The sequence below is a fragment of the Dicentrarchus labrax genome, unplaced genomic scaffold (genome assembly GCF_905237075.1).
Source record: "Dicentrarchus labrax unplaced genomic scaffold, dlabrax2021, whole genome shotgun sequence".
Classification (NCBI taxonomy): Eukaryota; Metazoa; Chordata; class Actinopteri; family Moronidae; genus Dicentrarchus; species Dicentrarchus labrax.
The window spans coordinates 7,115,756-7,136,659 of NW_026136716.1; the positions used below are offsets into that span (position 1 = coordinate 7,115,756).

Genomic DNA, 20,904 nt, shown 5'->3' on the forward strand with positions numbered 1-20,904 from the left:
TATTATGCTGAGCAGAGAAGTTAAAGTAAAAAAACTGTGTTGAGTAATATCAGACTTAACTTTCTTTCTTTGAAGCTGAGCTGAATGTATGTCTCAATTTCTTTGATTTATTCAATTCTAAGAAGTAATGTGGGAACTTAGACCCTTTAAATTTTATGATTTGATTTACTCATTTACTTAATTTATCTTCGTTATCTTGCTTTGCTTCTGTTTGTAGTTTATTTTTCTTGGGTCTTTGTTTGTTATTGATAGGAATGGACTATTAATGTTCCTACAAAAATGGAAAAAAAGTTCGCCAGATATTTTTATGTCCTTCCAAGAACATAAATAAACGACATGGCCAACTTTTCTTTAATTCAGTGTTGGGTTTTACGAGGGGCGCCTGAAGGCCACACTGATTGGCACCGGATACACCTGTGTTGACAAACGGGCTGTGGCTAACAACAGGAGCGTCAGGAAAACAGCTTTAAATCAGTAAATTATTGTTTGACTTCTGCAGGCAGCGAGAAATGACGAGCAGGCGATACTGCGTGTTTCCAGGTGTAATGTTTATACCTGAGTGAGATTTTTCAGGTGAGTTTTAATTAAATGTTTTTGTCTGTGTGGGAAAACACAACCTTGCTAACTAAGTTAGACAGCTAACTAATTAACTTTATTTCAATTAGCCAGTGTGGAAGCTTCCCCACCTCCATGTTTACCGTTCATAATTAAAATTAATTAATTTAAGTTGCCTATTGATTAATCAGTCTTATCTATTTATTTCATTAATAAATAATTCAATTAATTGTTTACAAAATGCCAGGAAACAGTCCAACAACAGTGATATAATATAGTCTAATGTTTGTCTTTTGGATGATAAACAGTGTTTCTAAATTGTTCCCAATTAAAAAAAAAAAACTTACTTTCTTACTTTTTAGACTGGCATTCATTAATGTATGATTTATTCTTATGTTTGGGGCTATTCGTGCACCAAGTCAGCTGTCACTTGTTTTTAACAATAACCCCAAAATCTCCACTTTAATATAATCACACTTGGATTTATTTTCATAAAGTGTGGTTGAAAATCGTTATTGTGTATTTTAATATTGGCGTTGTAAAGGAGAGACAACTTCAAAGCAGTAATATTGAAGTTTGATGCTACAAAAATGGGAAAATACAGACGAAACAAAGTAAAAATGTGTCATTGGCTTGTCAAATCATAGGGTATTCTTGGTTTTACCAGCAATACATACTTTATTTATGTTGTTATGTTTCACAATCTTTAAACATGATCTGGCAACACTTTAATAAACTGATGAATTTGGACTGCTGGCAAGTTTCAGAACACTTACCTGAGTGAGATTTGACAGCTATATGAGGAAGTCCAGGAGGAAGAAGTAGCGACCTAAGCTGTAAAGTGGATGTTGGATATAAAAAACAAAACATTAGCTTGTGGCTTTTTTTTTGGTTGCCTATCTGTAAAATCAAAGTACCTCCACAGTAGTGTTTATTTTTACTAAGAAGTTTCTGTAAAATGTTGCACAAAGTCTTCACTCAGGTTTTGGAACCGAAAGCAAGTGCATCAGGTATGATGAGTAGTTCAGGAGACCTGGGAGATTAGAGCCTTCATAAAACAGAGAAGCTCTGCATGGATATCCTTAAATCTCAGTGGTTGCCATTGCAACTAGGACCCAACAAATTGAAAACATCGCTGTGATTTTCAGTTAATTTTGCTGCTGGTCTATAAAGCTCTTAAAAGTGTGCTCAGTGCTGTGTGTACATGCTGTCTGCCTATACTGATGTTATATTGCTAGATTGCCATTGCCAATACTGTTGTTGCTGTGCGTCTGTCTGTCTGTCTCTCGCTCTCTCTCTCTCTCTCTCTCTCTCTCTCTCTCTCTCTCACACCCCAACTGGTCGAGACAGACGACCACCCACCAAGAGCCGAAGCATCTGTCCTAGGTTTTGGTAGCAAATAAGTTAGTAATAAGATTTCTGGAAATTAAATAATTCCTTTATTTTCTTTACAACATATTGAGCAGAAGTTATTTAAGTCTTTTTAGCTGCTCAGAATCTTGTTCACTTGTAAACTGTATTTTGAAAGCATGGCAGAAATATCTAGTTCCTCACTCCTCTCCCTCTGTGTGCATGTGGCAGGTTTTCAGCTTGAAATGGATGAAACTGCAGACGGGCACAACAGGTGTGCAAACCAAAAGAGATCTCTACCTGTTTCCAGCTCCTCTCCAACGTCTGTCAGCTCTCCCCAAACATGGCTGCCAGTTGTATCACCCCTGCAGTCTCCCTGGTGGACTGATCGTCAAATGGAGCAGGACCAGGATTTCCGGGACCATCACGCTGGGATGCAGTCGAGTCCTCCATCTCGTTTCTATGAGGAACTCTACTGTAGCAGCCAGACTTCAAACCCTCTGGTCCCTCTGGCCGGCGCCCTCATGACCTCCTCTGGGCCGCAGAGCGATGTGGTGAAACAAGGTAACCTGGGGAAGCTGGAGCGGAGCCACAGGAGATATTTTGTCCTCAGAGCAGGAAGTCACACCGGGCCGAGTCGACTCGAGTGGTACAAGAGCCAGGAGAAGTTCACAGCAATGGAGAAGTGTGCTGGTAAAGCTGCGCTGTTTGGCTCAAGCAAGCAAGGGTTGGTTAAAGTAACTTCAGCCAATTAAAGGTTTTAAAGGAGCTTCATGTTAAGGCATTAGCCAAATGTTAATTAATGATGTTGTCAGTTTAATTTACAGTCCTTTTTATAAGCTTATATCCTGAAACATCAAACCCATTAAAAACAAACAGTCCTACATGGTAGTTTTTAATTGACCAATCTGGTGCTGTTTCTATTTCCCAGGGTCATTTACCTGCAGTGCTGTCTAGGTGTGAGCCGGGTTGGCAGTTCCAAGAAAGGCCACATGGTGGCGCTGTATGCCAAGGATCAGACCATGGTGCTTGTGGTGGAGGACCAGGGGGAGCAAGAAGAGTGGTATCTGGCCATCAAGAAACTGATGGATGAAGAGGGTGGAGAAGCGTTTGACGAAGAGGATGATGGGTATTGCACTTTGCCACCTGCTGCGTTCTTCAAAGAGGTCTGAGCAGATTTCTTTTTGTCTCATACGGAGAATTTAAAACTAAGAACTTGAAGTTTAGACCTTTTATATAATTCAGTGATTTTATTGATTGGAAATTGTCCAAAAAGGTTTCAACTTTTCAAACAATGCAATTTGATACACAATATAGACGATGTAGCCTTGACAGCGGAGTCAGTAATAACATCAAATCAAGTAAGAGTAATATGATTGCCATTATATTCATCAAGGTACTATTATGTATGATGGTTTCTTTAAATGACACATCCGTTGTAATAACTAATAAAACACCCAGAAGGGAAAAGAGAATCCATTGTACTTGACAAAACATTTAGCTTTTTGCCAATGTCACAGAAAATCAACCTGACCTTAGTTGCAGCTACATGTTAAACCTCAACTTACACTTCCAGACAAGATAATATCACATATGTTAGAATATTGGACATAAAAATTAAGTTTCAATTAAAAAAAGACATTAGATATAAATATTCCCCTTCGAACTTTGCCCCTGCTCCCTTCACCTCCGTCTAAGGTTTGGCCCGTCACGGTGAAGTCCAGAAGTCTTGGCTGTTCCAAGTCCCTGGCGGGGGAGAGCCGGCTGTGCCTCACAGCTACGTCCCTCATCTTGGTCAGAGTAAGCGCGTGCAGTGTCTTGCCGTCGGTTACAATACCGTTGCTGAGCGTTCGTCGCTTCGGGCACTTGGACGGCTCGTTCTTCTTGGAGCTTGGCAGGTCGGCACCAAACGGTCCTGGAGAGATCTGGATGGAAGCAAGAGACCAAGGTGATTAGGAATAAAAGCTGTGTTGATTTTACTCATGACTGCCTCACCATAGGACTCTGACCCCTCCTCTTTATGTCTGGTCTGTACAGGAAACCCAGCAGTAGCCCAGCACATTCATGAGGTGGTTCGCGAGACAGTACGGGCACTACGAGCTCTTCCTGACTTCAGCCGGTCACCGACCTCCAACCACAATCAGCTTCAAACCCTTCTGGCCTCAAAACGCTGCAGACCCAAATACAGAGACAAGTTGGTGAATGTGAGACCACTTGGTACTCTCTTGGCCCTGCCCCCCAAAAACCTTGAAATCCAGACCAGCACAAGTCCAACACAATGTCATCTAGAGCCCAGCAAGCCTGACAAAATGGAGCCTGAATCCACTCTGAGCTGCACCTCACATCTCAGCCCTGTCAGATCCCATCAGAGCTCCGTGTCTGAGACCAACAGCTACGTGGAAATGAAGAAGGACCATCATCCCCAAGTGAACAAAGGGAGGGAGACTGACTGCAGAAGAGCTGCCGTTGTGACTGAGGGCCGCTGCAGTGTTGCAGCCTGTGGGATGGAGGGAGGGGAGCCAGGTAAGAAGGAGGAAGAAGAAGAGGAGGAGGAGGAGGAGGAGGGGCTGGGGTACATGATGATGTCACCACAAGTAAGCCCGAGTTCATCTGTGCTGCCTCAGGATGACTATGTGACCATGAGCCCACATAAACGAGACTGGCCAGCCAACTCTTCCCCCGTCTCCTCCCATCAGACATCATTCAACAGGTGAGTTTAACTTTTTTACAAAATTACCATAAATTCTCAAATAGGTTTATAATAGAGATTTTATTTTCTGTGTTGCCCAGTTTACGCAAACTCAATACTTTTCCACCTTAACCTGTTGTCTTGGTAAAAGTGGTGAAGATAACTACATGTGAGGATTTACAGTAGTTGTTCACCAGTTTCAGTAGTTCATTGCAGAAAAACACACTAAGGAAAAGTGCAAATTTAAAAGATAAATGATCTGTTGTGCATTGATGCCTTTTCCCCTCTTCTCTGTGACAAATGACATTCTCATGCAGTTTGTGCCGGTGGCAGACATTACAGTGCTGAGAATAACTATATACAAATAGGCAATCTTCTTACTGATGGTCTTGTCTGTTTCAGCATCAGTATTACTGTAAACTGAGACTCTTTCATAACTAGTTAAAAACAACTTGGATTACTTTTATGTATTCAATTTCGGACTCGCTCAAAGTGACTTGACTACTCTTGTGGCTCCGAATAACTGTAGTTGTTGTCTGAATTGCTGGTGCATTAGTTGTATGCTGCAAAATGACAAAATACTGCAACAGGAAGGGGGACTAAATACAGGAAAACTGCATTTGTAGAGGGAAATATTAAAAGTAAACCCTTAATAACACAGGTTGAAAGGTTCTGCACAATGTAGTTTGCTTTTGAATAAAACTTGTAAAATTCCAACTTTCTGTCCTTTTTGTAGCTCCACATCTGACAGCTACTCTCCTCTGCATCCGTCATATCATGTGACCAATGAGCACAGTCGGCCACACTGGCTGGTGACCTCAGTCCAACTGTCAGAAACAGACGCTGACCAATCACAGACGAGCATCAGCTGCTCCACCCGACTAGATGATGACGGAGGGCAGGAGCAGAGACGACTCCCAGCACAGACCAGAACCACCTCGTCTCCTGTGAGGAGCTGTGATGGCTCTGACATGGTGACTCCTTTTGTCAGAAGTTGGCCAGGCTGTACCAGGCCAGTCCAGGCGAGTCCAAACTCTGATACAGGCCGGTCTAGGCGACTCCAATCTGTGAGAAGATACCGACTGTCACTGTGTCTGCCTTCTTGTCTGCAGACTGAGGACAGATCCTGATTGTTTGTAAGAATTCACTATTTTGTTGACATCAATAATCTGAACAGGAGCTACGTATTTATTCTGGTGCACAACATTTCAGTGTGACTGTTGCTGTTGCACTTTAATCACACTTGCTGTGACAGAAACTGGAGCTTACATTGAACACTACAGGATATGTTTGATTAAAAAATAATGTTATTTGTTGACAGTGTTTTTCTGTTTTTGGTATGGATTGAATCAAGCCTTTGGTTTTGGTCTAAACCACACTGCTCCACTGTTATATAAAAGAATGAAAAGAATAAAGTCACATGAATGCACATTTGTCTATCGCCTTTCATTGACAACAGTTCATACAGCTCATTTTAACACCTTCACACATAATTTGAATATTTAGTCAACTGTAAAGCTGTCAGTATTATGGAGCTACAGAAAACAGGTGTTTCTGTTATTAAGCCTACTGTCTGATATAAATGGGGTGGACAAAATAATAGAAACATCTGTCAATATAACACAATTCAACCGCAGCACGAAGGACTGCATTAGTTTTCAGTATATCATCTAGTTGCTCAAAATAAAGAGGAATTCTGGGAGAAATGTTTATTTGAGTATGCACAGTAAGGGGTCACAAGAGTTATGTCAGCTCCCAGTTGTTTTCTCCAGCAGCGCCCCCTGCTGTCTGTACAGAGAAGTGTAAAAGCTTACAGCACCTGGTATTCCCAGGCGGTCTCCCATCCAAGTACTAACCAGGCCCGACCCTGCTTAGCTTCCGAGATCGGACGAGATCGGGCGTGTTCAGGGTGGTATGGCCGTAAGCGAAGGTGGATGTCACAAAGAGGCTATTTAAAGATGCTGTAATATGACGCAGGCTTGTATTTTTCTATGTAGATTGTTTCTAAACAAGACAAATAATTTTACAATAATATATAATATCCATGATAACACACAGTGCATCTCCCTGTCATTGTTACATTATTATATATCATATTAAAGCATTTATCAACTCTGATGTATTACTATGGAAGCTGTATTTTCATGTTGTAGCTGCTGGAGGTGAAACTGCTTTAATTACTTTATATACTGTTGAGTAGTTTAATCTGGAAGATATCACATTAAAGTAGTGGAGTAGAAAATACGAGGAACTACAAGTACCTCAAAATTATACTTAAATAAAGTAACTGAGTAAATGTATTAGACTGTACTCAGTTGTATTGATGTAATCAGAACTTCTTACCCAGAATTTATAGAAATATTCTGATGTTTGTTTTTATGTAAATACACTCAGATGTTCATCATCACCTTTAAATAGCTTCTTTGTGATATGAATCTTCGCTTACGGCCATACCACCCTGAACACGCCCGATCTCGTCCGATCTCGGAAGCTAAGCAGGGTCGGGCCTGGTTAGTACTTGGATGGGAGACCGCCTGGGAATACCAGGTGCTGTAAGCTTTTACACTTCTCTGTACAGACAGCAGGGGGCGCTGCTGCTCTGCTGCTGTGCTGCTACACTGGAGGAAACAACTGGGAGCTGACATAACTCTTGCGACACCTTACTGTGCACACGGTACTCAAATTAACATTTCTCCCATAATTCCTCTTTATTTTTAGCAACGAGACAATAACCTACTCAGCAGAGTATCCAAAGACAATATAAGTTTTCAAAATCATTAAAAGTTTCAACAAAGCAGACAGTAAATCATGGTTCACAAAAACTGAAGCATTTTCAATGATTTTACAATAATCTGATGTACTGCTGCAGCGGACTGTAAAAGGGTTTCTACATTATATAAATATATAAATAAAAGTTTATTTAACTGGACTTAGATCTACAGCATGCTGTACTTAAAAACTGCTGTGTGGCTGTAAAAAGAAAAAAACAGACAAGCTGATCAGTCTCATTAATAACTAAACTATCAGCAGCATACAGTCTATGAAGACTAGGGTATCTATCTATGAAAGCCTTCATTTGAATGAAGGCAGATTGATTCAGATATCGCTTACAGACAGCTCAGTGTTACTTTGAATACTACAGTAAATGTTTGATAAAAAATAGTCTTTGTTGTCAATGTTTTTCTCTTTTTGTGAAACTGATGGAGGAATAATTGAATGAAATATTTCAGTGTGACTGTTGCTGGAACTTGTTGTTGACTTGTTGTTGAATGCACATTTGTCTGTAGCCTTCCATTGACAACATTCACACAACTTCATACAGCTCAGTTTAACACTTTAACACAGAATTTGAATGTTTAGTCAACAGTAAAGCTGTCAGTATTATGCAGCTACAGAAAACAGGTGTTTCTGTTATTTAGCCTACTGTCAGATACAAATGGGGTGGACAAAATAATAGAAACATCTGTCAGTATAAACACCTCTCTAAAACAATTTCAACAAAATCTGAATATTATAGCCTTTATGAAGGGAGGATTTATTAAAGGATTGCATTAGTTTTAGGTGTACTAAAAAAACAAAAAAGTTTTTTCCCCCTGTAGAAGAAGAAGAAGAGGAGGAGGCGCCCCCCCCCTTTTTTTTAAAAAAGGGGTAAAAATAAAACACCCGGTTTTTTTTTGGCGGGCCTCCTCCCAGTAAAAAAAACAGCCCCCCCCCCTTTTCTTTCTCGGGAGGGGGGAGGAGGGGGGGGGTGGGGGGGGGGGGGGGGAAGAGGGGGAGGGGGGAGGGAAAAAAAAGATATTTTAAGGTGGAATAAAAAAAAGTAAAATTTTATTTTTTTTTTTTTTTTTTTTTAAAAAAAAAAAAAAAAAATAAAAAAAAAAAAAAAAAAAATAAAAAAAAAAAAAAAAAATTTTTTTTTTTTTTTTATATTATTAAAAAAAAAAAAAAACTTATCAACTCTGATGTATTACTATGGAAGCTGTATTTTCATGTTGTAGCTGCTGGAGGTGAAACTGCTTTAATTACTTTATATACTGTTGAGTAGTTTAATCTGGAAGATATCGCATTAAAGTAGTGGAGTAGAAAATACGAGGAACTACAAGTACCTCAAAATTATACTTAAATAAAGTAACTGAGTAAATGTATTAGACTGTACTCAGTTGTATTGATGTAATCAGAACTTCTTACCCAGAATTTATAGAAATATTCAGATGTTTGTTTTTATGTAAATACACTCAGATGTTCATCATCACCTTTAAATATCCTCTTTATGATATAAACCTTCGCTTACGGCCATACCACCCTGAACACGCCCGATCTCGTCCGATTTGGGAAGCTAAGCAGGGTCGGGCCTGGTTAGTACTTGGATGGGAGGCCACCTGGGAATACCAGGTGTTGTAAGCTTTTACACTTCTCTGTACAGACAACAGGGGCGCTGCTGCTGCTACACTGGAGGAAACAACTGGGAGGTGACATATCTCAGAAACAGGTTTTCTTGAATACTCCAGTATATGTTTATTTATTTGAAAATGAAGTCAATGTTTTCTCTTTTTGGTTTGCAAAACTTCATACAGCTCAGTTGCCTCGGTGATCGTTTGTTTGATATGTTTTGCATCATGAAATACTGAAATACATGAAATGCTCTGTTGTACTTTTAAGGATTTTGTAAACTTGTATTGTGTTTGGATATTCTTCTAAATAGGCGATCGTATACTTGAAAGAGGGATTAAGGGGAAAATGTTGATTCGAATATACAGTATGGAGTCACCCGAGTTATTTGCATCATAGTAAACTTGTGTCTTAAAAACAGAGCTGTCTGTAAGCGATATCTGAATCAATCTGCCTTCATTCAGATGAAGGTTGTGTTTTATCTTTCAGGTATTAAACTCTTTCTGAATAAGTTGTAAAGCAGTTTCACCTCTGAGCCCTTTACATGGTGAATCTTCTCTAGCTGAGGCATCACTGACTATAACACTGTCTTCTTACAGTGGGAGAAATACAATAAATGCTCTCACTTTAATGTCATATTTAGAGTTTAACCTCGCTGGTTTCACAAAAATTTTAATTCTTTATCATAGTTAAACACTGTACTACTTGTAACTCTGCTACTGTGCTCCCCTCACCAACTGTGTTGCAGTATTAAGATAGATCTTATTTACAGGAAACACCATTTTAAAATCCAGACATGGTGTTGTTCTCAGCACAGGATTACTGAAGCCTGGACGTTGGGATCAGAAAAGACCACCAACATTTACACAGACAGCAGGTATGCATTTGGAGTAGAACATGATTATGGTACACTTGGGCGACAGTTAGTTTCTAACATCGTCAGAACAGTTTGCTGTATGTTAATGTGCATTTATGAGCAAACAATACCGAACTCAATGAAATCAATGTGCAAGTAAACAAAAGGTTTTTTTCTGGAGGTGTGTGTGCACTTTGACACCTTGAGATGCAGCTGCTCACATTGTTAGTTACACAGATGACACATTGTTGGCAGAAATTAGCAAAACCTTTGGTGAACCACGACAGCTTTCTCCTCGGAGCAGCTTGTGCAGTTCACCATGTAAAGTGCTCAGAGGTGAAACTGCTTTACAACTTTTTTTAGAAAGAGTTTAATACCTGGAAGATAAAACACAACCTTCATTGGAATGAAGGCAGATTGATTCAGATATCGCTTACAGACAGCTCTGTTTTTAAGATACAAGTTTACTATGATGCAAATAACTCGGGTGACTTCATACTGTATATTCAAATCAACATTTTCCCCTTAATCCCTCTTTCAAGTATACGATCGCCTATTTAGAAGAATATCCAAACACAATACAAGTTTAAAAAATCCTTAAAAGTACAACAGAGCATTTCATGTATTTCAGTATTTCATGATGCAAAACATCAAACAAACGATCACCGAGGCAACTGAGCTGTATGAAGTTTTGCAAACCAAAAGAGAAAAACATTGACTTCATTTTCAAATAAATAAACATATACTGGAGTATTCAAGAAAACCTGTTTCTGAGTTATGTCAGCTCCCAGTTGTTTCCTCCAGTGTTGCAGCAGCAGCAGCGCCCCCTGCTGTCTGTACAGAGAAGTGTAAAAGCTTACAGCACCTGGTATTCCCAGGCGGTCTCCCATCCAAGTACTAACCAGGCCCGACCCTGCTTAGCTTCCGAGATCGGACGAGATCGGGCGTGTTCAGGGTGGTATGGCCGTAAGCGAAGGTTTATATCACAAAGAGGATATTTAAAGGTGATGATGAACATCTGAGTGTATTTACATAAAAACAAACATCAGAATATTTCTATAAATTCTGGGTAAGAAGTTCTGATTACATCAATACAACTGAGTACAGTCTAATACATTTACTCAGTTACTTTATTTAAGTATAATTTTGAGGTACTTGTAGTTTAATCCTCTTATTTTCTACTCCACTACTTTAATGTGATATCTTCCAGATTAAACTACTCAACAGTATATAAAGTAATTAAAGCAGTTTCACCTCCAGCAGCTACAACATGAAAATACAGCTTCCATAGTAATACATCAGAGTTGATAAATGCTTTAATATGATATATAAATAGGTCTGTATGTTGGCATGTTTCCACATTAGCAGAATCATTTCCCCACAAAAGTCAAATTTCACTCAGTTGATTTAAAACAAAAATTGGAAAAAACAAGCAGCTGTATTATTGTGGTGTGGTTTTTATGAAATGTGAATTCCCTCGTGAGCTGTAAAAATTTAAGATTGTGATTCTGAAAGCCGCCTTGTTTGTATCAGAAATACTATGAACACACATCGATTTAAAGGAAACTTGAGAAGAGTATGTGTGAAGTTTTCCTGTAGCTACCTGAGCTTTTAATTTAAGAAACTGTTTGTAGCTTTTGTTTTCTAAAGTGCTGTAACAGTGTGACGACCAAAGCAATTAAACGACTTAATGAGTTTATTTTATTTTTATTTTTTCCTGTTATTGAAGGTTATCTGAATACAAAACAAAACAGGAAGGTGATTAATGATTAAAACATTTATTTATACAGCAGAAACTGAAAGCAAATTTATTTTTTACATAGATATACAAATAATAAAATAAATAGCTAAAGCTCTCATTATCATTAATAATAATAATCTCATTATTAATCTTATTATTTTCTTGGTCTATAAAAAAATACTCAGAGTATTATTATTATTATTATTATTATTATTATTATTGTTGTTGTTTTCATCTTATTATTATTATTATCATTATTCAGTTTTAAATAAAAATACGTATAACTAACATCAGTTTCTGGTTGTCTGTCTTTATGCTGGTGGAGTTGTTTGCTGCCCTCCAGTGGTCACAGTGAGGAACTACAACAAAGCGACACTCAAGTTAGACATGATCACATAATGATAACACTTCCGGTCAGTGCTTTCAAAATAAATCCATAACCCAACTGAAAAAATCAGTAACTGATGAAATACCAGAAACTAGTCTGTTTATTGATGTCTCTACTAAAGAGGTGTCTGTATATTGTCCAAATATGTCTTTTAAATGAAGATACACCACTCTATATCATTATTAATGTTTGGTAAGATAAGTATCGGGCTGTATCTTTACCGGTAATAAAAAGAAGAACAGAGTGAAACGTCTGTTCTCCATAAACAACCTTTGTGATAACGTTAGCTAACTGTTAGCGAGCAGAAAACGATCTTATCTTTATGAATATTAGTATTTTTTAAAGTAGCATAAAGGGAATAATATCTGAATTTAATCCGACAGCCTTAGTTTTATAAAGGACAATAAAATAACCTTGAATCTTTGTAATAAACCAGATTTATTGTAGTGTTGTAGTTCCTCGTTATGACCACTGGAGGGCAGCAAACACACGTTTCTAAGTACGGTCAGTGTCAGCGGTCAGATCCAACAGTGTAAATACTATAAGTTTAAATATCAGTTTCTGCTGGAGGAAGGAGGTCAACAAGGTTTTATCCAATTAAATTCTTCTCTTTCTACATAATCAGACCCGTCAGTGTTTTATTTTTCAGATAAAAATACAACGTTAAAGATTAAACAGTGTTTCCTCATCAGTCATTTCCCCCTTCAAACTCATTAAACATTAAAATGTCTCAAGAGTGTGTCACTGAATTGTGTAGATGGACGTTCAGAGGAAAGACTACAAAGCTCTAGAAAGGAGGGTCACAGTGTCTCTCCCTGTGGCTCCAGGTGTAAGAAGTTCAATCCCTTTCAATGCTGTAAAGACTTTGAAAGGTTCCTCAGGAAAACAGACAAATTATACAATAAGTCACATTTTCAGAATTATGGATTTTATATACATTATATAAATATTTAATTGTATACATATAATACTTTCTATATAAAAATGCTACAGAAATTGTTGTGTTCCCATTTGCCCACTTTATTATTCCCAATACCCCCCCAGTGTACCAATGACTCTCCACCAGCGAACAGACTCTCTTCCTGACTTCGCTCCAGTCAGCGAACTGACGCGATGACGCATCCGCGGCGGCTGAAAACGTTCGCGCTCATCCGGATACATGAACCTGCTTCATGGAGACATGAGGAGGACGAGAGGAAGAAGGAGAGAGACTGGAGGAAAAGAAGACGAAGAACTGGAGTTTGTTGTGTGTTATAAGGTCAGTGGGAGGCCGAACGGCCACACAAACAAACAAACAAACAAACTCAGGGTCGCTGTGTATGTCTGTTGTTGTTTTCCTGTTGTTATTGTCAGAGGAAATCAACGCCACCTGTTGATGAGCATTCAGTGAAAGCGACAAGCGAACAGCCTCTCGAACAACAAAGACTAACATAGTGGTTATATCTTTTCTCCTGCTTAAATATGTTTGGTTACAGGACACACTACTGTCATTGTCTCACATCACTAACTGATTTAACACTGTAACGTTCCTCTTGTGGAGCAGTAACGGCAGTAATCAGATTACTCAGACATTAGATTTTAGATATATTGATCGTGTGTACAGGGGTTTGTTTGCTCTGTCAATAATTAGTTGTTCTTTTATGATTAATTCTGGATCATATGACACAACTTCATGTTGGTAGATCAGATCTGCTGACTGATTATTATTGATTATTGATTGATTGAATTATTCCACCAGTGTATCTGACAGGAACATAGTTGGAAAGTTGAGTTTGTCTTTATTATTGAGCCAGTTTATAGGATACAACTACTTACAGTCTTAATGTTGACTATAAATGTGACTGAATCCTATAAAAGTTTGTTATTGTTGGATTTATTTCTTCACTATCAGTTGTGTTGCATATTAAGTGAGTGAATAACTCAGATTGGTTTGTTGTCTCTTAAAGTAATCAACAGAAAGCTAAATATGAAAAGTTTTATAGAATTTGAAGCTGAACGCTCTGTTAGCTCAGACTGTTCAATGATGTCTGTTTTATAGTTGTTAGTAAGCTGTCAGAGAAACTCTCTGAAGCCCTCTGTCCTAGAAAACATGCAAATTTCACTGACCATGTCAATTTCATACAATTTGAAAGCTGCTGTCCAAAACATGTGGCGGCCTCCCCAGAGTAGCACAGAAAACCCCATAAAATATACTTTATACATTTGAGTAAAACTTCAGATGCTGCTGGTTATTCATCCCATAATCCTCTGCTTCTAATCCAGATGAACCAAGAACCACACAGAGAGAGACTCTGCGACACATCTCCAGACCGGCTGAGTTCACTGCCCAGCTGACTGTTGGTGGAAGGGACCACTGCAGCTGCTGTGTCGACCACTGGAGGGGAGCTCTGGCATCGTCCACTTCTTGGCTGAAGGGACTTGGAGTGTGTTTGATGGTCTGTGGGAACTACGAGTTACTACTACTAAGAGTCTTCAGGTGAGTCCACTTTCCAGAGTTAATGTTACTATAAATGAAACTGAATCGTATAAAAGTTTGTCATTGTTGGATTTATATCTTCACTGTCAGCTGTGTTGCGGATTAAGTGAGTGAATATCTAACAGTGGTAGGTTGGTTGTCTCTTAAAGTCGTGAACACAAATACACTCCCCTCCAAAAGTATTGGAACAGTGAGACCAGTTCCTTTATTTTTGCTGCAGACGGAAAACATTTGGGTTTGACATCAAAAGATGAATATGAAACAGCAGATCAACATTTCACCTTTTATTTCCAGGTATTTACATCTGGATCTGATACACAACGTAGAAGATAGAAGATTATTTGTAACGGAACAGATAGACTTAAAATAGATTAAAGTGAATAAGCCTTAATATTTAGCTGCAAATCCTTTGTTTGCAAGAACTGCATCAAGCCTGCGACCCATTGACATCACCAAACTTCTGCATTCTTCTTTTGTGATGCTTTTCCAGGCTTTCACCACAGCCTCTTTCAGTTGTTTGTTTTGGGGGATTTCTCCCTTCAGTCTCCTCTTTAGCAGGTAAAATGCTCTTTAGAGTTTAAGTCTGAAGATTTACTTGTCCAGTCTAAAACCTTCCACTTTTTGCACCTGATGAACTCCTTTGTTGTTTTGGCAATGTGTTTTGGGTCATTATCTTGCTGCATGATGAAGGACCTCCCAATCAGTGTGGTTGCATCTTTCTTTAAATTCGGCAGACAAAATGTTTCTGTAGACTTCAGAGTTCATTTTGCTGCTGCCATCACGTGTTAAATCATGAAAGAAGATTAATGAGCCCGTCCCCGAAGAAACCATGCAAGCCCAAGCCATGACATTACCTCCACTGTGTTTCACAGATGAGCTTGTATGTTTGGGATCATGAGCAGATTCTTTCTTTCTCCAAACTTTAACCTTTCCATCACTTTGGTAAAGGTTAATCTCTCATAAGTCCGTAAAACTTTGTCCCAGAATCTTTAAGGTCGTCTCTGTACTTTTTGGCTGCACTGGCTATGGCCAATAATTGTGCAATGGCTCTGATTGATTTTCCATTTTCACCCATAGACAGCCCTCTGGTTTTCATGTTGGTTCCACCTCTAACTATACATGCAGTCTGCACAGGCAAAACCCAAATCAGAAACTGAGTATAGACATTCAGCGCTATTGATTGTTTGAATAATCCATGTAATAGGACACACCAGTCAATCACATGTTCCAATACTTTTGCTCACATGAAAAATGGATGGGTTCAAACAAAAGGTGCTATCTTCTAAGTTGTGTATCAGATCCAGATGTGAATACCTGGAAATAAAAGGTGAAATGTTGATCTCCTGTCTCATATTCATCTTTTGATGTCAAACCCAAATGTTTTCAGTCTGCAGCAAAAATAAAGGAATCGGCCTCACTGTTCCAATACTTTTGGAGGGGAGTGTAGATAAATGATGTTACACACTCCTGTGCTGTAGGTGGCGACATGCACCTTGAAGTTGTTTGTGATCCACCAGGAAATCCAGAGAAGAAGAAGAGTCATTTATTTCCTGCATGAGGGAAGTGTTGCTAAATGTTTTTACTTGTTCATTTCTTGCACAGTTAATGGTTTGGAGCTCATGTATGTTGCCCTTGAAGCTCAGATTGTGTCCTATTAGTGCAGATAATGTGTGCATCAGGTTGTAGGCAGTGTTCATTCTGACTGCACTCACTAAACTAGCTGGACCACATGTTCAGCTGAGCCATGCAGCATCTCCACAGGGTTGGAGGCCTTTGTTTGGTTCATGCGTTAAAGGACCCAGAGATTTCTTAGATTGTCTTTGTAATATTGACCACACAACTCATTTCATGTTGAAGCAAGTATATTTTATTGAAAATCCAAAAATAGCATTCAGTATTGCCACCTAATTATGATCTGATTGTAGCAGAACTCAAAGTGAGCAGCAAACTTACATTGTCTGCATCAGAGCTTAGAAAGAATAACATAGAAAAGAGTGTATGTACTGTATACCCATTAGTAGCTATTCACTTTCATGTGTAAAACTCTCAGAAAATGTTAAATAAATAAAATAAATACAAACCTTTATGATGGTATCAACCCAAAAACAACATTTTATCTGGATTGTGGATTAACAAATCCATATCTCAATTTGGTCGGATCACATCTCCTGTTTTCAAATACCACATTTATTTCACTGCACACAGAGCAGAAAGCTAGCAGACCGTGAGGAGATATTCACTCCATTTGGAAAAAGTGGATTGGATTTGAATTTAGCATTACCAACGATCACTTAACTCACCTTTAAATGTAATGTTTTTAATGTCTTCAATAATCATCTAAACTTAAAGGGGTCACCAAAGTTTCATCGGGTGTCGCAAGGCCTTCTTGATTTTAAGGGGTGCTAGAAACCATTAAAGATAATATCTCAGCATTTGGTTCACATCTGTGAAGAAAAGTAAACATCAGGCAAATTGTCTAATAGAACAATGGGCAAGAGTCAGGGTCAGAAAAACACTGATTTTGTCAAAAGAAAAAAGCCTATTAAGTCTGTATGATTGGTAAAAATAAATAATAATAATAATACAGATGCAAAATTGTCTAAAAAGTTCCCTAAACAGAAAATAATCTGCTGAAAATGGATAATGTCCGATGTGGCTCCATGTCTGTACTGATCACCTGCACTCTCTCTCTCTCCTGCCTCCAGGGTGTGCGGGCGAGTCGTGGGACACAAACACTTCAGTCTTTCCAGTCGCCAATTCCAGAGAGAGTGAGTGAATATTGTGTTTGTTGCAGGTTTCTGTTACAAACACCTCAAAAACTCAGACGTAGTCTGAAGATATTGTTGGTGCAATTTAAGATAGTAGTGTTTGATATAGTATAGTAGTGTCTAATATAATACAGTAGTGTCTAATATAATATAGTTGTCTAATATAATATAGTTGTGTCTAATATAGTATAGTTGTGTCTAATATAGTATAGTAGTGTCTAATATAATATAGTTGTCTAATATAATATAGTTGTGTCTAATATAGTATAGTTGTGTCTAATATAATACAGTAGTGTCTAATATAGTACAGTAGTGTCTAATATAATATAGTTGTGTCTAATATAGTTGTGTCTAATATAATACAGTAGTGTCTAATATAGTACAGTAGTGTCTAATATAATATAGTTGTGTCTAATATAGTTGTGTCTAATATAATACAGTAGTGTCTAATATAATACAGTATACAGTAATATAATATAGGCGGACCGTGAGTTGGGACCATCAGCGGACCAGTTGGGATTTTCTGCAAAGAAGCCTTCATGTCTTCCTTGTGGAAATTGCCAACTGGTCGGAGGAGGAGGGAGAGGGGTGCCCCATGCATTTGTCTTCAATAAAATGTATTTTAAAATCCATAATCCCCTGCTGCTATCTCTCCGGAAACCTGGGAGGGGACACGGTCCCCTCCTCTCCCTCTGCAGCGGGGTGAGACTCCAGGAACCCAGCACCGAGCGGGACTCAAACCAGACACTTCTGCCTTCTGGCTACAACCATCCACACCTCGCCACCAAGCTCCCTTCACGCTAGAACATCTTCTCCGGGCGCTTTTATCTTTTTACTTTGGCTGCTGGACCACAAAACTCACTTGGCCTCAGCCAACTTTAAAGATTTCAGCAAGGTTTGAACCCACATCCTCCAAACCTCCAACCAGCCTTCTAACACTGTGAGCTATTTGTCCTGAGACAAGGCTTAGACCTTTTCACTTTTCTCATTTCTGCATCCCACTTCACATTTCATAAATTGTAGTGAAGATCAATCTCTTTCAGTCAACCTCCTAACACCAGAAGCTATCTGACTTGATGCTCTTTACATCTTTTCCTCTGGATGTCTAACTTCAAAATTCAGAAGTTTTTAATAAGAATCAAACCCATGTCTTCTGAACTACCATTCACCCTCATTACACCTTGAGCTATTTGTTCAGTTACCCTTTCCTTTTTTTAAATATATATTTGACCTTTATCTCCGAACATTTCACTTCAAAAGTCATAGAGTTGACTGAGGTTTGAACCCTCAGACTCAGAGCTTCCAGTTATTCTTCTAACACCATGAGCTATTTAGTTAGACATGTGATTTTGTTTTTCATTTGAGCTTTTGACTTTTTCTTCTACACTTTGAACTTCAAAGTTGGACAGGACAAGAGGCTTCTATGGACATATAGGTTTTGTGGATGTCCGTTTGATCCTCAGTCACGTATATGACATGATAAGAAGTGGCATGACTTCAAAATTCATATACGTGATTGAGGATCAAACTCAAAAAACGTATAAGGATAAAGGATAAAGTGAAAACTTCAGACGAAAAAATCTGAAATATGTCTGATCCAATAGCTCAAGGCGTTAGGAGACTGACTAGTAACTTGCAAGTCGAGGGTTCAATCCTTGTTTATTTTTGAATGAACTGAAGTTTGAAGTTGAACAATGTAGAAGAAAAGGTCAAATATGAGAAAAAAAAAATTCAGTGTCCAATCTAATAGCTCAAGGGGTTAGGTAAGTGATTGGAACCTCTGAGGTTGTGGGTTCAATCCCCAATTGAATTTGAAAGTTTTGAAATCAAACACCAAGAAGAAATCGTGTCAGATATCTCGCGGTGCTGATGGACTGTCAGGAAGTTCCGAGGTTGTGGTTTTCATGTTTATCCCAATATGTGAATTTTGAAGTCGGTTGTCTGAAGGAAACAGTAAAAAAAACTCCCCAGCGTCTCAGATCAAACAGCTCAAGGTGTTAGACGGCTTTGTGGAAGTTCGGAGGTTGTGGGTTCAAACCTTTGACGTTGTGAATTTTGAAATTCAACACCAAGAAGAAGACTGAAGGCCCCTAAGAAACAAGGAAGAAGCGTCTGCGTACACATAGCGCAGTGTGTTAGTAGGTTAATGGACACTCCTGAGGACATGGGGTCGATTCCCTTATGAAAGCGCCCAGAGAGCAGGTTCTAGTGCGAAGGGGGCTCGGTGGCGTGGTGGCTTCGTCTCGTGACCGTAGGGTCGGCCAGTGGAGGAACCGCTGGTTCGAATACCACCCGGCCGGTTCCTGGACTATCGATCCCACGGCGGTGGGTGAGGGAGGGGGCCTTGTCCCCTCCCGATGCTCCGGAGTGATCAAAGCAGGGGGTTATCGGACACAGAGCCACGAGCGGCTGAAATTTTGCTCAAATGTTTGAAGCTTTTTATGTTGTTGTGCCAAGGGGAGGTTGGCAGACGCCGCCACAAGTGCACTTTCGGCAAGAAATTGATGACGTCAGAGCTCCCCTAGTGGCATACGCAGCTACTGCAGTGGTCAGAATCGACCATTTGTCACTGAATCCTTGCCCACACACAGCAGCCATTTGGATTATCCCAATACTGGGGTCCAATCTGTATTTGAAAACAGGAGATTAAGATATATGGGGAATTTGAAAACTCTAAGGTGATGGATGTTGTTAAAACAAAAAATTAAAAAAAAATGTTTCCTGTCATTGGGATGCAGAACCAAAATAATAAAAACAACTAATCCGATAATCTGAATCTGAATTAAAAACTACTGGCAGCACTTTGGGTGCTGGGTTCCTGGAGTCTCACCCCGCTGCAGAGGGAATGGAGGGGGCCGTGTCTCCTCCCGGAGAGATGGAAGCAGGGGGTTATGGATTTTAAAATAATTTTATTGAGCATTTACACTGGCAACACACATCAGAACAATCGGGTCCCCCCTCCAAGAGCAGAGGGGGGATCCAGGAAGCAGGACGAGAGAGAGAGAGAGAGAGAGAGAGAGAGAGAGAGAGAGAGAGATATTAGTACTGACATGGAGCCAGATAGGACATGCTACTCATATACGGCAATATAGACACATTATGATATATATAATTTAGTAAACTGACGACCCCTGCTTGGGGACATATTTGAGGGGTATTTCATATTAAAATTAAAACTACAATAAACCCACAATAAAAGTGTACACTTTTCTAGCACCTGTTTAAGTTGCGACACCCTGTGAAGCTTTGGCGACCCCTAGTGGGGGTCCCGGGCTCCAGGTTGGGAACCGCTGTAGCGAAGAATACAGTAAAGAGTGAGATGAAAGAAGTTGAGCTCCGTTTATATTCATAATCGTGGCCTTCACGACCCCTCGGCCGAGAAGACGACATGCTGCGGTAGCCGTTTTTAAAATTCCCGCCCCCGTCAAAAAGGCCTACAGTGTCTACAAAAAGCACATTAGGATGACTTAAATGTGTGTTAGACTATACAGGAGTAATGTAAGACACATACCGCAGCAGCACGGTGCAAGATGGTTACAGCAGCGTCTGATTGTCCGGGGGCCGTGGCTGGCGGGTTTTGGGTCAGGGGAGCCTCAGGGTCCGCGGTCTGTGGCTGGCTGCAGAATTTCTTTCTTTAATTTCTGTGAAAACAAGTCAATTTACTAAACGCACGACTATGTTCTCTGCCAAAC

The 20,904-nt window shown here is 39.4% G+C and overlaps 1 protein-coding gene, 1 long non-coding RNA gene and 4 other non-coding genes across 9 annotated transcripts in view; 3 read left to right on the forward strand and 3 right to left on the reverse strand.

Annotated features, from left to right (window-relative positions):
- Positions 1–17: 17 nt before the first annotated feature.
- On the forward strand, positions 18–6,019 carry LOC127378984 (insulin receptor substrate 2-A-like). Of its 2 annotated transcripts, XM_051428411.1 has the most exons (7): positions 18–86; positions 500–573; positions 2,137–2,632; positions 2,837–3,071; positions 3,604–3,853; positions 3,943–4,615; positions 5,331–6,019. In XM_051428411.1, exons 3-7 carry the CDS (start codon positions 2,151–2,153, stop codon positions 5,722–5,724), a joined length of 2,034 nt encoding a protein of 677 aa, XP_051284371.1. In that variant the 5' UTR covers positions 18–86; positions 500–573; positions 2,137–2,150; the 3' UTR covers positions 5,725–6,019. The 2 variants fall into 2 exon arrangements, with proteins under 2 accessions (XP_051284371.1, XP_051284370.1); XM_051428410.1 differs by lacking the exon at positions 18–86 and having other exon boundaries at positions 114–573.
- A 382-nt stretch (positions 6,020–6,401) lies between these two features.
- Positions 6,402–6,520, reverse strand: LOC127378996 (5S ribosomal RNA). The gene has a single exon (XR_007888252.1). It is a non-coding gene; the product is annotated as a 5S ribosomal RNA (ribosomal RNA).
- Positions 6,521–7,034: 514 nt separating this feature from the next.
- LOC127378997 (5S ribosomal RNA) lies at positions 7,035–7,153 on the forward strand. The gene has a single exon (XR_007888253.1). It is a non-coding gene; the product is annotated as a 5S ribosomal RNA (ribosomal RNA).
- Positions 7,154–8,879: 1,726 nt separating this feature from the next.
- Positions 8,880–8,998, forward strand: LOC127379001 (5S ribosomal RNA). Its single transcript, XR_007888257.1, has one exon. It is a non-coding gene; the product is annotated as a 5S ribosomal RNA (ribosomal RNA).
- A 1,694-nt stretch (positions 8,999–10,692) lies between these two features.
- Positions 10,693–10,811, reverse strand: LOC127378998 (5S ribosomal RNA). The gene has a single exon (XR_007888254.1). It is a non-coding gene; the product is annotated as a 5S ribosomal RNA (ribosomal RNA).
- Positions 10,812–16,076: 5,265 nt separating this feature from the next.
- LOC127378990 (uncharacterized) overlaps positions 16,077–20,904 on the reverse strand; it is a 182,107-nt gene continuing 177,279 nt past the window's right edge. For 2 of the 3 annotated variants that reach the window (XR_007888245.1, XR_007888246.1), the window contains exon 4: positions 16,077–20,853. This is a non-coding gene — a long non-coding RNA (uncharacterized LOC127378990). The remainder of the gene's footprint in view (positions 20,854–20,904) is intronic. The other variant, XR_007888244.1, reaches the window with a different exon arrangement.

Excerpts from the sequence above, each read along its gene's own strand:
- LOC127378984 (XM_051428411.1), top strand. The coding sequence starts at position 2,151 with ATGGATGAAACTGCAGACGGGCACAACAGGTGTGCAAACCAAAAGAGA. Across the intron at positions 3,854-3,942 it reads GATGGAAGCAAGAGACCAAG|GAAACCCAGCAGTAGCCCAG; the intron begins GTGATTAGGAAT and ends TGGTCTGTACAG. Across the intron at positions 4,616-5,330 it reads CATCAGACATCATTCAACAG|CTCCACATCTGACAGCTACT; the intron begins GTGAGTTTAACT and ends TCCTTTTTGTAG.